General features: G+C 39.6%; 1 protein-coding gene across 1 annotated transcript in view; it reads left to right on the top strand.

Moving 5' to 3' along the window:
* Nucleotides 1–17577, top strand: part of METAP1 (methionyl aminopeptidase 1) — a 28088-nt gene that overhangs the window by 4163 nt on the left and 6348 nt on the right. Inside the window, exons 2-7 of the mRNA XM_069855577.1 lie at nt 7848–7899; nt 10116–10228; nt 11575–11635; nt 12737–12828; nt 13506–13589; nt 15072–15210. Of these exons, the coding sequence (XP_069711678.1) occupies nt 7848–7899; nt 10116–10228; nt 11575–11635; nt 12737–12828; nt 13506–13589; nt 15072–15210 (541 nt within the window). The remainder of the gene's footprint in view (nt 1–7847; nt 7900–10115; nt 10229–11574; nt 11636–12736; nt 12829–13505; nt 13590–15071; nt 15211–17577) is intronic.

Here is a 17577-nt window from a genome sequence, read left to right as displayed (position 1 = left end):
TTTTTCTCCAGCGCTGAGACTAAACAGTGGAAAAGTGTGAACTCCTGTAGAAAGGTAACCGGTGTGGAGCGATGTGTTTGGATTGTGTGTAATAATTTGTTAAGAAATACTAATGCAGGCAGTATAGGACTGAGAATCTCAGTGTAATGAGTAGATTGATTAAACATTATTTTTTCATCACTGCATATGGAGAATTGAAGTGAACTTTTTAAGTAGATTGTATAAAGACAGTGATTTCCCCATTGAATTTGTCATTTGTGTTTCTCCTTTTCTTGAGAAAGGGTATTATTCAGGTAATTGTTTCCCCCCCCCCTTTTCTGCATCAAGAAGAGTCTGTCTCAATAACATGTCCTGGAAATGCTTACTCTGAAGTAATTTGACATCCTTTGACATTCCTTTGAGCCAGCACTGTTTCATCTCTGGGTGTTACGCACCTTGGACACAGGTACAGGGGCTGAATAGCAGTTGTGCTTGTGGGGGCCAAAGCAGCTGCATTCTGACCTTGCAGGGAGATTTTGCACTGGTGATGGAGATGGGATAAGGATGGCTTTTAGCAGCAGAGGAGCCCTGAGGTGGTGTGTTGAACCCCAGCATTATTTTTTTCTTTCAATCCGAGGTGTAACAAGAGGGAGTGTTCTGCTAAGGGATTCTGTCTGCCGTTAACCTTTAATAGCATCTTCATTTTGACTAGGAAATCAGGAATCGGGTACTGTCACTGCTACCTACCTTCTTTTACTGTCTTGCTATCTCTTTTGTAGAGACGTACTACATACAGCGTTGCGTGTGTTTATCATCTTACACTGAATTACTGTATCTCACGTTATCTTCAGAATGTGGAAATGACACAGATGCCCAGCGTCACATCTCAAGCGTGATGTTCCTCTTACTAAGATGAATTTGCTGGTAGTAACTGTTCTTGAGATCTCCAGTTACCACTTTTATATGAGCCTTCAAATTCTAAACTGATCTCTTATTAGAAATTTTGTGTTGGTTTCATGAAGACTTCCTGTCTCATGCTATTTTTATCTGTTTAAGTGTCTTGGACAAAACAGAGTAGTCTGAAGTTTTTTGTGGTGTGGACTGCTTGGTGGTGTGGGGTCCTTTCCCCAGCCTAATTCAGAAATTAGATATTTCTAGATGCATATTGAAACACTCTCCTATTAGAAAGTCAGTGGCCTGTGCTGTATTTTCTTCTCTGAGATGTGGAGGCCTCAGGTTGCTATTAGAATCGTCCTAACTTATTCAAGGAGAATGGTTGTCCCTTCCCGCTTTGTGTGCTGGTGTGTTGTCAGTTCCAAAGAGGCCCAGGTCTGGTTATAGAGTCAGAAGTGAGGACTGTGAAATAGTGAAGCTGTTGCATGTGAGCAATGGTTGGACATGGTTTCTAGGTGTTTGAAGGGAAATAATTTTTCCAAACTGTACAGAGGCAGCATTGTCTCTCTTGCGATGGTGGATCGGGACTCTTTCCATTTGAGGTGGGGTATGAATTGTTAAATTCCAGAAATGCTGCTCTGTTTTCTTGATGGGTTTCTATATTGATTTACTCCTTTCTGGGAGACATTTTCAGTGGTGCAGAGACCTAGGCCCTTTGGATGCTCAGGGTCCCAGTGATTTGTGAAAAATTGTGGTCCTGAAGAGTGGTGTCATCTTGTCCCTTTGCTGTTTCCCTTCACCCTCAGTGTGTATGGGGTGGGGAGCAGTGGACCTGGATGAAACCATTTCTCTTGTGTCAGACCATAGGACCTAAGTACCATATTTTGCTTTTGGTTCACTGTTCTTTGCTGTGCCTAAAATAGGCTAGAACCTGCTGCTTGGATCCAACTGCAGTGCATATGGCATCCTGCAGATAAGTGCCTTCTAGAAGATCTTTTGACATACTCATTTCTCCAGGAAGCTGATATTTTAAATTGCCTATAGATCACCATAAATATTGTGGTAGAAGTAAAGACTCCTAAACGCAGGCTTTCAAGCTGGTGTTCAAGCATATGGAAAGGATGGTCCAATTTGAATTTCTCGGGTCTGTTGTTCCTTCACTACTCTCAAAAACCTACACCTCTGTAAATGTGACAAGCTGCAAAATGCAGTGCCTTCCTCAAAGGAAGGGCTTTGTTGTGTGGGACCCAGGAGATCAGGCTTGAGCTGAAGGAGAAAGCCGGTGATGCCATACCAAGATGCTGCATGTAGGTGCTGCCCTTTGATTTCAGTCTGAAAATGCATACTCAGCTCTTCTGAAAAAACGAGCTAGTCATGTGAGCTGCTCAGACTAGTTTGGGAATTTTGTACTGAGTTTTTCAGGCCAGAGGCTGTCTCTGTGGGCTTGTACCAGAGCTGGAAGAATAGGGTTCCGCATGCTGAGCCAACTGTTTTATTTTAACATCAAATATATTAACAGTTGCATTCTTCAACATACTTGTATTTATGGGTAAAATGTATGATTGATTTGCATTGTGTTAAATATATGTACCACTGACAGCCTGATATTTTTCCTAAGCTAAATGCAGTACTTACGTTTTGTCTTCTGTTTTGCATATCTTCAAGGTGGTTTGATTAGAAATGAGGTGTTGTTAAGCAGAATTACATGATCTAAGATTAAGCCCAAGGCAATTTTGCATTCCAAAGGACACTTTTTAATTCTATTAAAAAAATTGCTCAGAATATTTTTAAATAGGTGTACTGTTTGGCGCTGTTTCCTCGATGTTTGCCCATTATAGTTCAGGGTATAATGACATGGAAAGAGGCAGCCAGTTTGTCCCTGTGGTCTCAATTCCTCTAGAATAAGTAGTTTGGAAATTAATTACAATGTCTAAATGATGAGTGGAGTGGATGGAGAGGGGTAATTACATTGAAGCTGGACATGGATTGGAATTCTCAGTAACTGCACAGTGAGGTGAATTTTACACACCTGCTGATGGGTGTATTTACAGTGTCAAATGCTGGGTTGTTTAAAGCAGCGGTACTTGAAGGTAAAGAGGAGCCTAAAGAAGTGTCAGACTTAAGGCTGGAAATCATTGACAGAGAGTTGGCAAAGCCTAGCTTTGCAAAGGCAGTTCAGAAACACAGTCAGTATGACTTGAAGTTGATGTGGTGCCTGCATAGCTTCCTGTGCTTGGGTAGCTTATTTAAAGCGATTTAGTTTATGTCTATGCTATGGAGAGGTTTGCAGTGTACTTATATCCTAATCTTGGTAGATTTAGCACTCTCTTCTCTGGAATTTTCAGTTGCCTGTGCTTTTCTACCTCTTAATCAGGTTGCATGGATATGTGAACATGAAGAACAAGAAGCTCCCTATAATTAATGTAAAGATGACAATAAACATAGGGAAAAATCCTTGCTAAATAGCTCTATAGTTGTTTTGAAGGATTTGCTTTGGTTTTGTTCTTTCAATGACTGATTGGAAAAAAACCCCACAAACCTAAAGCATTTGGTAGTGATCGTTGTCTTCATAGCAAAAACGCACTGTAGTGTAAAACAAGTTCTGCTGTGCTGCATGATTCTGTCGATATTTGAACCAGTAAATAGATGTTGGATGAGTCCTTAAGGTAAATGTTTTTTAGAGAAGTGGTTCACCATGAGGTGATCCAAGTGGAATCTTTCTGGATTGTAATGCACTTTGTGCCTTTGGTTACGTTTTGGTAAATAAATGTACAGGTTCTGGTGAACACTGGGTTGAGCTTGTCTCTAAACACAGAATTGGTGGGATTGGTTTTAAGAGTGGCTGGAAGCCAGAAACGTTGTTAAGGTTTAAATGTATTGGTGGCTTCTGTCTAAAAATCACAATTGTATTTTTCTAGCTGATAGAATAGTTGTAGCCAAGATTGTTCTAAACAAATTGAGGATTACCCCTCTGCCCTTGCTTTTTTTTTTGTCAGTGTTCGACCTCTCTCCTTGTAGAATCCTCTTCAGTATTTCCAAGTCTATCTTGATTGCTATATAAAAACTGCATGCAATAAAACCAAAATGCTTTAAGTGGGAAGGATGGGGATATTAGTATCAGACATAATAATGGGTAATGTAATGTTTGAAATGAAATCCAGGAAGCCTTCCAAGAAACTTGAAGGCAAGTTCTGTTATGCTGTTATTCTTTTGTTGCACTGTTATTCCTGTGTACCTTCCCCCTGAAGCTAATTAATGTTCTCAAATCTAGCCATGTGAGGACGTATGTTCTTTTTCTAGCCATATCAGAAAATAAATTGTTTCTTCGTTTTAATATTAAACATCACCCTGGATATTCTTTCCCCTGGATTTTGTTTATTTATTCATTGAAAATTTTCTGTCCTGATCTGTATGTGGAATAGGAACATGGAAGAATCATTAGAGGCAGGAGTGATAACAGGAAGATTGAAGTAAATGTCTCAGCAGAAGGGTGAGAGGAGAAGGCTCAGCAAAAAGTAAAATTTTCTCCAGAAAATTCTCCAGAAAATGGTCCAGATGGAGAGAAAGAGCGGCTTTCTTCCATGGCTTGTCAGCAAGTCTGTTACATAGGTGAGGGTGTCTGCAATATGCAGCGGTACATCGGTAGTGCTTTGTCACCAGAGCTATGATTCTCTACCTGTGAGATGACAGCTGCCATATTTTTATCCACAACTGCTAAGGCAAAGCTCTGCAGGCATGTGCAATGTGGTTCTTGCGCAGTAAGTTGTTGAATATAAATAGTCTGTGTATACCCCGTAAGTCCGGTGCTTATGAGAAGCATATGACTGATCCTACACAAAATACATGGGTCGTAGGTGTATGTGCAGCACATCCTTTGAGCGTCTTCCAAAAGTGTCAGACCAAGATGGACATAATTGCTGATTGTACACTGCATGTGTATACCCTGTGCTTACAAAAATGCTTTGGACTTGTGCTGTGTACCTGTTGCAGTTGTTCAATGTGCATATAGTGCACGTCTCGGATGTCCTGATGTGCAGTGGCTTGTCTGGAGCTATGCTGTGGTAGTTCTTGTAAAGCCTCTGTTCCTCTGGAAGTAGAGGGCAAGTAAAATCTGGGAAACATGTTTGGGAGAGCTCAGGTACGTGGCAGCCTTAATACAGGTGACTCTTAGGTTGCTTACAGCTGCAGGAAATAAAAAGCCAAAATGGAGCCTGTCAGGTTGTAACTGGCTGCAGTGCAGTGTTTGCCTGGTGTTCTCAGGCTGTGGCCCAGCAAGGAAAAAAGACTGTTGGCATCAGAGAAAAGAATGGCATTGGAGAATACACCCCAAATTTCCATGGGGAAGGAAAGAATGAACTACAACCAGTAATGCCACAGCTGGTGTATGTCTTCACTCCCCAAATGGTCCCTTAGATCCCAAGAAATGGACTCTGGCTTTGCAGACTTAGTAGCTGCTCTAAGTCCTTAGGTGTGTAAAACTTCTGCTTCAGAACAGTGGCCTGGCATTTAAAAGGGGATCACAACCATCCTGGTGCTTCTAGTGTCCTTGAAATGGTTTTTTTTGCCATTTTATTTTTTTTCTGAAAATAGGTCTCAGTTAAAACCTGCTTCTTTTCTCCCAACCCTCCACCAGAAAGCAAACAATAATGCAGCACAAAGGTCTGCATTTGCAGCAATTTATACAAGTGTGACAGTAACACTTTCTGCTGCTTGTTCAAAAAGGCATTCTCTCTGGTAATCTGAAGTGTTTGTTTCAGAGCCTGTTGTTTTCCAGACCATGAAGTAACACCATGGCATGTTGATTGCTAGTCCAAAGAGTGTGGTGACTTCAAGTATATGGCATAGAAGAATCACAGAATCACTAGGTTGGAAGAGAATCACCGGATCATTGAGTCCAACCATTCCTATCAATCACTAAACCATGTCCCTCAGCACTTCATCCACCTGTCCCTTAAACACCTCCAGGGAAGGTGAATCAACCACCTCCCTGGGCAGCCTGTTCCAGTGCCCAGTGACCCTTTCCATAAAAAAAATTTTTCTGATGTCAATCCTGAACCTCCCCTGGCAGAGCTTGAGGCTATTCCCTCTTGTCCAGTCCCCTGTCACAAAAGGCCAGCTCCCTCCTCTCCACAGCCTCCTTTCAGGTAGTTGTAGAGAGCCATGAGGTCTCCCCTCAGCCTCTTCTCCAGGCTAAACAACCCCAGCTCTCTCAGCCGTTCCTCGTAAGGCCTGTTCTCCAGCCCCTTCACCAGCTTTGTTGCTCTTCTCTGGACTCGCTCCAGAGCCTCAACATCCTTCTTGTGGTGAGGGGCCCAGAACTGAACACAGTACTCGAGGAGCGGTCTCACCAGTGCCGAGTACAGAGGGAGAATAACCTCCCTGGACCTGCTGGTTATGCTGTTTCTGATACAAGCCAAGATGCCATTGGCCTTCTTGGCTGCCTGGGCACACTGCTGGCTCATGTTCAGTCAACCAACACCCCCAGGTCCCTCTCCTCCAGGCAGCTTTCTAGACAGACTTCTCCTAGTCTGTAGCACTGCATACGGTTGTTGTGTGCCAAGTGCAGGACCTGGCATTTGGCCTTGTTAAACCTCATGCCATTGGTCTCTGCCCAGCGGTCCAGTCAGTTCAGATCCCTGAACAGAAGATGATAGACAACTGGTTTTGGTAATGAGGGAAATAGCACACAGTGGGATCTCATTGAACGCAAGCATACTTGTGCTCCACTTTACTGTGGTCTTGTGGATACAGTTTGTTAACTGCTGGTTGCAAGACAACATTGAGAAGATGACTCTATAGGAGTAGACAGTTTAAGACTACTCAGTAGTAACGGTGAGGCGGGGGTAGAATGTTATATGCTGGGCTTAGTTTACAGATCTGTTTTCTTGGACTGATTGAGTGTTGTATACATTAGGTTGAACCAGTTGTTGGCTCTGGATGGTAGTTTGATGATGATTCAGCATTAGTGTTGTCTTTCCTTGTAAAGGAAAGCAGTTTGCTTTCTGCCTCTTTTGTTTTGGAAATTCAGTTGTTATTTGAAATGATTGGAATTAGTTGTCACCTAATGGTTGTTTTGAGTGTACATAGACATTGAATTAGACTTTCTGCTACAAAACCAAGTAATTTCCTAATTAGCACCTTACAGATCAACTTCAACGCTGCCTTCTGCAGCTTTTCTACTCAAATCTCTCTTTTTTTTCCATCTTAGTCTTTCTTTATTCTTTTCCAGCTGCCAGCCATTTCCACCTGCCCCTTTGCTGATTCATTGTTCATCATGAACTTACTCTATTTGTCCTTGGGAAGAAGAGAAAACGATAAACGCCTTCACATTCACTCTTTCCTTGATTTCCATTCCATTTCAGCTTTGTCTTTTTTTTTTTTTTTTAATTTCCTATTTCCATTCAGTATTTCTCACTTCTCTCTGCGTTAATCTTTCATTTGCTCCCCTGTGACCATGCTGGTTGGCCTTTGTTGCTTTCCTGTGCTGGGGAAGGAGGCAGAAAGGACACAATCAGCAGGTGAAGAAGATGGCTTCTTGTAGGAGCCAAGGAAGGACCATCCTGCCCACTGCAATGCTCTGACATCTGGTATGGAGACAGGCCAGAAGAACTCTTATCTCTGTGTTTCCATCAGCAGCACAGTGTTTCAGTCAACCTGGAACAACAATGGTGTTTAGTTACTCGTTAAAATGATAAGGAGACAATATTTAGTAGATGGGATTTTAGATCAGTGTGTTTCACTGTGGGTGCGTCTGTTTGCCTCTGCTTTCTGTCTCTTCTGACTCCTAAGCTGTTGAATTGTAGTATTTTCTGCTACGACTAGCAGTTACCGTGGCATTTACTGCATGTTCCTACAAGGGTTAAAATCATTCTTTTACTTTTGTTTTAAAATACGGTTGCTTTTTTTTTGTTTTCTGGGAATGGCGTGTCTGTCCAGGATAATGCTACTTAAAAATATGTTCTTTGCAATTCTAGGAATGCTTTAAGGGAAGCTGGGCGACTCATAAGTTATTACATAAGAAAGCAAGTAAGTATGTTGTTTTTTAAAAACCCCATTTTAATATTGTTTTGAATTTGTTTTGTCCTGTGCAGCTGGCTCTAGGAGGCCCTTCTTGAGCAGGGGGTTGGACCAGATGACCTCCAGAGGTCCCTTCCAACCTCAGCTGTTCTGTGATTCTGTGTCTAAGAATGGTATGGATTTTTTCCAAGATATCTGGCACTGGATTCCACATATCTGAAATTCTGTCAAGTTCCTGGTAATCTAGAGATCCATATAAAATTTAAGAGACAGCAGTACAGAAATCACTGTTCCTTATCCTGTTTCTGTTTGTATGAGGTAATCCTTGAGCCACATTTTCAATTATTTGAACAGAGAAAGAGGAATGCTGAGGGTAGAGGGCAAGGAGAATAATAGATCATTATCATAAGGCATCTCCAAGCTTGTTCCATCATAACATTTTGATGTCTGATGTAGTAAACTGGAAAAGGTCCTTATGAAGTCTTTATGAGTAGACACTTGCTGGAATGCAAGCAAGCCAGTCAGAGTGCAGCTGGTCTCTCCATTTGGGGTGTGCCACTTTTTTGGGTGGAAAAAAAGGAAAGTGCTTTTGAATGCTGATGCAATAATTGGTAGAAGGATGTGTTATAGTTAGGCTTTTGCTGAATGTAGTTGAAGGTAATTAGAGAATCTGTATGCCATAGTCATAGCTGGTAGCTTTGTCGCAGAAATAGTAGAAGATTCTCCCTTACTTGAGTAGTGAAAATAATCCATTAGTTTAAAACCAAGCAAACAAAAAGAGAGAGCAGATCCCATTTCTGCCTGCCTTGCCTCCTCCCCCTCACTTCCCTGCCCAATTTCATCAAGCCCTGCTTAAAAGTGAGGTGGGATTAAAAAGTGGCATGGCAGAAAGACAAATCTTCAAGTCATTTACCTCCTCCTTTCCCCAAACCCAGTAAAACTATTTTTTCCATGATAAATGGTTCACAGCTAGTAGGTTGGAATAGCACAGATGGTAGCAAATGTTTTCCTTCTTTCTGCTTTCCCAATGCAGGGGTCTCATATTGCACACTTGTATTCTGTAATCTATTTCTTTGTACCTGCATGGATTTGACATTTTCTTAGTTAGTAGTTATAGTAACTTTCTTGTGCAGTCCTCTAATTCTGTTTATCTGACAGAAAATTTTTTCATGATGCCAGTAAAGCCAGGATGTTGTTGGCTTCCTGGATAACTGCTGAACTCAAGCTGAGCGGGCTTCGTTCTGATAGCCCTCAAGACCTCAATGCAACAAACTACTGAAGCCTCCCAAGGGAATCTAAAGTATTGCTTAATTAGATGTTTGGATTTTTAAACTATTACTCCTCAGTGGTTCATCTAAACTGAATGCCACATGAGCAGATGGCTCGGGTGTCAGCCACAGAGACCAAGGATCTCATGTTAGGGCTTGCTATGGGAGACCTTTTGCCATCTCTTCATTCTTGTGAGATATAAGAAGAGAAAACAAATCTAAGTTATCAGGTTATGAGTTAAGGATTAATGCTACCATGCTCTTTCTTAACCCTTGCTTCTTGTTTCAAGTAAATATTTTTCTTTTTGGTAGTGCTCATGACCTACGTATCCTTATGTAGAAGCCTTCAATCTCTGCCCCATTAGGATTATGCTGTTTGCAGATGGTCAGTCACTGGACCACATCAGACAGGAATTTCACAAGTTTGAGAGAGCTGGGAAACTCCAGCAGATTGGGATCATCCAGTGAGGTGCACATACTGTCTGTCTTGAAAGTGGCAGCACCCTCACTCTACCCATTAGATCTGGAGGGGTAGCAGGCTCCGTGAATTGAAACTCACAATTGGATACTTCTCCTTCTCACCGCACCTCTGTCACTGAATGCTAAGAGAGATCACAGAAAAGAGACATTCATCTACAGTACAAGGGTGTTAGTTGAAGGGATAATCAATGTTTCTGTAGAAATAGACTTTTTCCCAAGAATGAAAATGTACTGATGTTTCTCAGTTTGCTGTTGAATAAGATAGAGTTGGCAGGATGTAAATTTTTGAGTGTGGAAAATTTAAGAGCAATACAAAATGCTAATTGCTACTTACACTTCCATATATTGGTATCTAAAATGCCAGAAAGAGTCAAATCTAGACTTACGGACTTTGAAGTCACTTTCTGGACCCCAGAGTTTTTGTTCTTGGGAGGAGTGATCTTGCTGCTGCAATGGTTTTTTTTTTTATCTTTTCAGAAGATGAAAAAGCTAAGCGTGAAGTTTCCTCTTGGACCCTGGAAGGTGACATTAACACGAATCCCTGGTCTGGTTATCGATACACTGGTAAACTCAGGCCACACTATCCACTGGTAAGCGATGTGTGCCACTGTACTTCAGCACTTTTACATTCTGTAGCAACTCATGGACCAGTCCTGACCTGGTTACCACCCACATTATAGCAGAGAGAGGAAAGCTTCTTAACAATCTGAACCTGATGGCAGAGACGTGTGTGACTGTGTCCTTATTCTGGTTCTTTTTGAATTAACTTGGATCTGTCTCTTGGTATATTTAAGATGAAGGAACTGCCTGTTGAGGTAACATGCATCAGTAACAGACTTAAGCCCATACCTTTCGGCTGTACCTTTTGACATTTACTCTGGAAAAAGCTGCTGAACTAGGTTCAGATAGTGTCTTCTCTGCTGTTTACGGTTTTCATCAATAACTGAGCAGTCAGTTTCAGAAAAACTCAAGTGAATTGATTTAGATTTTAAATAAATCGGTTTGCATTATTTTATGTAAATGGTTTGAAATAACCTGGTGGGTAAGCTGATGAACAGCTCTGCTGAAGGAACAGCAGTTGTTGTAATCTCTAGTACTGGAATGATGAAGAAATCTGAGGTCGGTAACATCCTCAGCTGTGAAAGGTGGGTTTAGAAGGCAACCTCAGTATATCTGTATTTTTAAATTGGTGCAAGTTTGTACATGGAAAAAGCCAAAGTTTTTACAGGAGTAATGGCATTTTATTTACGTGTGTCTTTTCTAATTGGCCTTTGCTAGAAATGCTGCCCCAGTGGCATCCTGTCCATAGTCTGCTCCATCTGTTACAGGCTTATCAGAGAACAGATATAACAGAGCCTGAGTCTATGTGTGTGTGTTAGTGTCACTAGAGAAAGGCTGTTTTGGGTGTCGCTGGCCAAGTAATGTTGTAGTGTTATTGCTGTTTGGCTTTTTGTCTTCTGACTGCTGTGAGATTGATGCAAGGGAAACTATAATAAAAAGTGCTAATGACTAGGGTAATGATTAGAAATAACAGTTGTGCTAATAGACACTAATAACCAGAGAAAGGAAGGATGTCTTTGGAACCAGTACATCTGCAGTCTGGAAAGTAGCAGAATAAACACTACAATAAAATAGGCATAATGTGTTATATAATGGATTTCATTTACTTGCCACATAGAAGTTTGGTTTTTATAAAGCTATAAAGTTGGCTGTTAGAAGCTGTATAATGTGAAGGCAATAATGAGTAATAGGAGAATCTTTCAGAAATGAAAATGAAAAATGAAAAAAACTGTTCAGGAGCGTTTGATTACTTCCCAACTTTTTCTAAGTGGAATCAGCCATATTTCACTGTATTTAATTTTGCTGTGTGAGTCTGTTTTTCTGACTGTAATAAGTATTCTTGCAATCTAACCAGCTTTGACTATGATTTATTTAGACGCCAACAAGACCTGTGCCAAGTTATATTCAGAGACCGGATTATGCTGATCACCCACTAGGTAACGTGAAAAACATCACAATTATGGAGCATTATGTTTGCTTTCTTCTGTTCTCTTAATTCAAAAAGCCTTTAAAGCATGAAGGAGATACTGGAGAAGGGAGCTGCTTCTCTTATATGTTCTTCTCACTCTACCTCTTCTTCCCTTATGTTAACTTAACTGATTTTTCGGAAATAATGGTTACAAGTATTTTTTGGAAGTCCAAAGTTGGTGATGTGTTACCTTTCAAAGGTGTTCAGAAAAGAAAAGAAAAGAAAAACTATGCAAGTCTTAGTCCTGTGGTTAACTTCATAACAAACAGCAATAAGTTGACTGTCACAAGTGAATTCTGCGAAGCCATCTGCTGGAAATGCATTATAAAATAACAAAGCTAAACAAAACCACAGCAAGCAACCCTCAAAAGAAAACTGATCAGAGTTCCAGTTGATTTCCGATGCAGAGGAAATACTTTTAGAATGAATTGGTTATTAATTTGTTTTGGTATTTTCCCCTTTTTATATTGGTATTGATGCTTTGCATTTCCCGAAGAAGCTGTTCTAAAGACTGTTTAAATTATTTTTAAATCTTCACCCATTCTTTAGTTATTCTTTACCAAATGTAAACATTTAAACAGCACAAAATACTCTCTTAGGTGGTCATTCAACTATAAAACTGAGCTTTTGCAGAATCTGGTAGGATGTATTGACATGTTTTCATCAGCTTATTGCAGTAGTATAATTGGAGATATTCACAAGCTTATATAATTTTTTTATGGCTCTTTTATGAAGAAAATAGTTTCTTTGTAAATCTGATTTTTAATATTGTATTTTGAGTGACTGGACACAATGGTTTTATGTAGTAAGTAAATGGGCATCCTAAGCATGTGTGGGCAATATAATATTGTGGAAGGCTTGTAAATTCAAATTAATCTGGATAATGATGATAATGTTATGCCTTGGTGGGTTTGTACTTTAGTATGTTGTGAGAAAGTACGTACTTTTATTACCATTGGTAAGTTAAGTAAGTTCAGTAAGGTCCTTGATTGAGCATGTGTAGCAATCACTCCTCTATGTAACATGATTTTTTTCTTTTTTTTTTCTCCTTCCGTTTTTTTCTTTTCAGGAATGTCTGAATCGGAACAGGCTTTAAAAGGAACCTCTCAAATAAAAATACTCTCATCTGAGGATATAGAAGGGATGCGAGTAGTGTGTAGGGTAAGAGGTTTTGGTTTTGGTGTGAAGTCCCTTTATTTTTAAAAAATCTATAGTGATTATGTCACAGTTTGTGACAGCACATTTGAGAGTACAAACTTTCAATCCACTTTTGAGCACTGAAAAATAGTTTGGGAAATTTGGTGTTTTCTTTCTTTCTCTTTCCCTCCTTGTGACTTCCAATTCCCAGCAACCTATTTTGCAAGCAGAAAGATAACTTTTATGTGTTTTCTGGCTTTGTTGCTGCTGATGAGATAATATGTGGCTGAAATGTTGTTACTGTTAATATATTTTATAGTGCATGAATGAGCACATATTTTTTTCCCCTCAGTAAAAACTAAAAAGTGAAAGCAAAACAGAGCCACATCCCTAACAATTTTTGAAAAAAACCCCTTCTTCAATTGTAATCACTTCCTTGTGCATGAAGTCAAACTTTGCAGTGTATTTGGTAGTCTAAGTTTATGGTATTCAAGGAAAGTGTGGTCCAAATCACAGTTGGGTATTTTCAAATCTCACAGAGGTGGCCTAATAACACAACCTGTTGATATCTTGAAGTTTTTCTAGAGCCCAGGTCTACCCCGAATTCCTAGCAATCTCTGTAGCTGTAGAAAATGGGTTGCTGATCTTCTAGGGAGTAGCCCTGGCCTTATTTTAAATCAGTACTTTCGATTTGTTTGCAGCTTGCTAGAGAAGTATTGGATGTTGCTGCCATGATGGTGAAAGCAGGTGTAACTACTGAAGAAATCGATCATGCTGTCCATTTAGTAAGGTTATTTTACTGTTCTTCACGCGTTCAGAAGTGCTTTGTTCTATCTCTTTGTTTTTAAATTGTTATGTGGTTTTCTTTGCTGTTGTATGAATTCCTTTTCTTTGTTTTGAACTGTTTCCCAGCTTGAAGCTAGAGGCTAGTGCAGATGTTAGAAATAGGTTACAACAAAATCATACATTCGAAATTAGTAAGTCCTGGGTTTCTCTCTGTATCAGCTCCTTCCCTGATTTCCAGCTTCAGATTCCTTTTAAGGTTCTTCATCTGTTTTCTTTGTTAATGTCATATAATTTTATTTCTTCTAAACCATTTTTGCTCCACAGATATCATCATATAAAAAACATCATATATAGTCTGTGGACTTCTTGTGCTCTGTTGTTGTTTAAGACATACAGGCGAGAAAGTTTAATTATTTATGATTTGGAATTGGAACTGAGGAGCCTGATATAGAATTGAAACAAGATGTTTGATGCAGTCAGGCAAACTAAAGCCACAGTCCAGCAATGTATTTAAAACAAATGTTCAAGTATTTTCTTGGCTTAACTATTCATAGATAATTGAATTATGTAGTTTTAATTCTTCTTTGCTGTCTTCTCTATGAGGCATCTAAAGTGCTAATTGATGGTGCACTGTGGGGAAGGCAACAATTTTGGCCTAGTTAAATTTGTTTGAGAGTTTTCTGGTTGCTGTTCTTTTTTGTCTGCATTTGCAGCTGTTCGACCAAGACTGTAAGGAACTTACTTTATTTTGATTAGGCTGGAGGTTTCTGCTGAACTGCATTAAACACTAAATTGTTTGCATATGTATAATGTTTTAACTAGTAGTTAAAATATTTTTATCCCTCCTCAGCATTTTTGGAAGCTTTTTGCCTGGCAGATTGTTGTTAGTGACCGATATCCCTAATTGGTAATTTGCAATTTAAAAAACAGTATTATTTTTTTAAATAAAAAAAAAATTAAGTCTTATTTTTCCAGAATTGCTCAATATGTCCCATAGTGTGTATATGTAAGTATGTATAAAATGTATATGTCAGTGTTACAAAAATCCAAGAAAGATTATTAAAGTGAGTGCAAACGAAGCAGGTTAAAGTTTTAAAGCTAGAGATGAAAGAGTGGTGCTAGAAGTTATTTGTCTAGCTTGTGTGTTTTGCAAAAATGCTTGTCTTAGTCTAGCTGCTTATTGAAAATGGCTTTTTTTTTAACCATGTGATATAGTGCCATGCATTGTTTTATACCTGAACATTTCAGTCTTAGTTGTTGAATGTAAAAATGAACAGAAACAGTAGTACCCTTACTTTCTTCCTGGTAAAGAAGGCAAAGTGTAACAAAATACTGTAATGCCAAAAAATGCTTGAAGAATCATCTTATTTTTGAGTCAGTACTTTTCAACTTATAATTCTTACTGTAAAGCTGTTGTACATATGTTGTCTCTTTGTGCAAAACTTACTAATACACAGTATAAATTGTATTTTCTGAATTAGGCTTGCATTGCAAGGAACTGCTATCCTTCCCCTCTGAATTATTATAATTTCCCTAAGTCTTGTTGTACATCAGTGAATGAAGTGATCTGTCATGGAATTCCTGACAGAAGGCCATTGCAGGAGGGAGATATTGTTAATGGTGAGTGCTATGAAAATTAACCTTCAAATTTCTACCTCATATCCAGTGAAACCATGCATTAAGGTGAGATTTCAGCAACAGGCAGCGTGATTGGAATAGCTTCTTAAAAGAGGCATTTGTTCTCCTTTACAAATTAACCTCTGCTCTTTGCGTATTTAAATTAATGAGTTTATATAATAAAGCAGCTTCAAAAATTTGAGCTGCTTTAAGTGCTTTATTCTTTATTATTTATTCTACTTTGGTCTGTGCATTAGTATAGTGCCCGAGTATCGCCTTTGTGGGCTAGGTTTAGGTTCCAGTTGTTCCAGAATGCATGAATAGTGAATAAGTGTATATTGAATTATTCAACTGCATTAGTTCTGTGTGAATGCTTAATTAGATGGCTTTAGATTCTTAAGATTTTGCTATGGACACGACTGTTACAATGACTGTAAAGATCCTAATGGTGAGGCATTGTATAGGTGCCGTTTTTGAGCATCTCATAGCGTAACACAGTGCCAGCTGCTTTCTGTTTGTGGTATTCGAGGTATTTGTGCCTTCTTGGGTGGTGAGGGATACTTTTTATAAATTACTTGATCGTTTTTTGTCTTCTCATTCATCTCTTCTTGGTTTGGCAATAAAAATTAATGGTGTTTGTACAAACATTAGCGTTTTCGTTTATCGCATTGGTTTGCTTTTCTCTCATGCATAAATAAATACCCAATGTATCCTAAAGTTTGGCCTACCTCTAGAAGCAGGTTGGAATCCTTTTAGATTGTCAGGTATTTGATATATATTAACATGTAATGGCTACTAAGTCTAGCGTTGAGGGTAGCAGCCTTTTCAGAACAAGCCTCACAACTGCTGCCCCGTTCTGGGTCAGGTTTGGTCTGGCTGATAGCTCTGAGCTGTAGCATACATGTAACTATTTGGCCAAAGCTACTTCATCTTAATTTCAAAGATTACGCCTTTGAACAGCTCTCTGTTGTTGCCATCTTTTCTGGAATTGCTGGAGTCAAAACTAAGAAGTCCAGTTGAGCTTAACTAGGTTGGCTTCATCTACACGGTGCCTTGCCTTTCCACTATTTGCATGCCGAGGCTGTACCTCAGCACTAGAAAACATTTTCTTAAGAGGTTTTAGTCATGCCTTTTTCACATCCATGCCCTGGCTTCACCAAGCTTTGAGCGTTCTGCTCTACTTTTATGGTCAAGAAATAGTTTACTCTTCTGTAGCTGAGTAGGTCTTCTTACTAAATGGTCCACATTTTGCGGAGTGAGTGTGCATTCCCCATGGGCTCAAAAGGCTTCCAAGTCTTGTAGGCTTCCGTTTGTTAAGGTAGTGGTTCAAAAGCCTCTTTAAAAGAAGAAACAAAGCAGGCTACAAGGGAAGAGATAGAAAAAGTACTTTGGAGGAAAGATGCCCAGTGAACAATAGAGGGAAGTACCCATCTTTCTCTTTACTTAGAACTTCTTAGCATGCTGGAAATGAAAGATATCCGTGTCAGAGTCCTAAACAGGTTTCTCGAATCACAGGAAAACATAATCCAGAAGGATATTGGCTGGTGACCTCTGGTCCAACCTCCTGCTCCAAGCCAGGGCGCTGTAACACTTTGTTATCATACTGTTCCCTGGGAGCAGATTCTTGAGCAAAGCTGATCACGCTGCAAAGTGAGATGTTCTGGCCAAATCTGGCAGTGTCAAGAGAAAGTCTTGTAAGCCTGTGGCCTATAGAGATAGCCTCTTTGCAGCAAGAAGCCTGGGCAGTGTGCTAAGGAGCTCTGATGCAGAGTTCACAAGATACTTTATCTGGATAGGTTTCTAGGGTGCTGGTTTCTGTACAGTCCTGTTGTGATGTTACTAGATATGTACAGGGGTCAAAATATTCCAGCAGTCTTATGCAATCCTGCAGTGAGTGTAGTGCAGCCCTGCACACGCACTCATCCACCACAGTCTTGTTTTAATGCAGCCTTAATTTAATTCTTAAATGTTTGCTCCAAGTACAAATTTACTGCTGATACCGATGTTGTTTTCTTTTTCCTCATGTTTTCCTGTTAAGTATCTCCCTAAGCAGCTCCTAAGCCATATTCCTAAAGTATTGTTGCTCAGTGCAGTTCACTTCTCTTTACCCGTGAGGGGATCTGCATGTGGATTTCTTTTTGAATAGCAGTTCAAGAACTATTCTAGTGGTTTTGCTGCTCTAGCAGCTGTTAGACCTAGCAGACCACTAATGAAGTCTATTAAACATATACTGCCACAGAAGTCAACTCAATATGCAAATCTAGACTTATTTTACATGTGTTTACTATAAATAGTGACTATATGATGGCAGGTAGTAATTTTTCACTCATCTACTATTAGAGACAGGATAGTAGAATAGATGACAGCTAT

Source organism: Phaenicophaeus curvirostris, chromosome 4, assembly GCF_032191515.1.
Source record: "Phaenicophaeus curvirostris isolate KB17595 chromosome 4, BPBGC_Pcur_1.0, whole genome shotgun sequence".
Taxonomy (NCBI): domain Eukaryota; kingdom Metazoa; phylum Chordata; class Aves; order Cuculiformes; family Cuculidae; genus Phaenicophaeus; species Phaenicophaeus curvirostris.
Note: the sequence above shows the minus strand (reverse complement) of the source record. Positions and strands in the feature narration are given on the sequence as shown.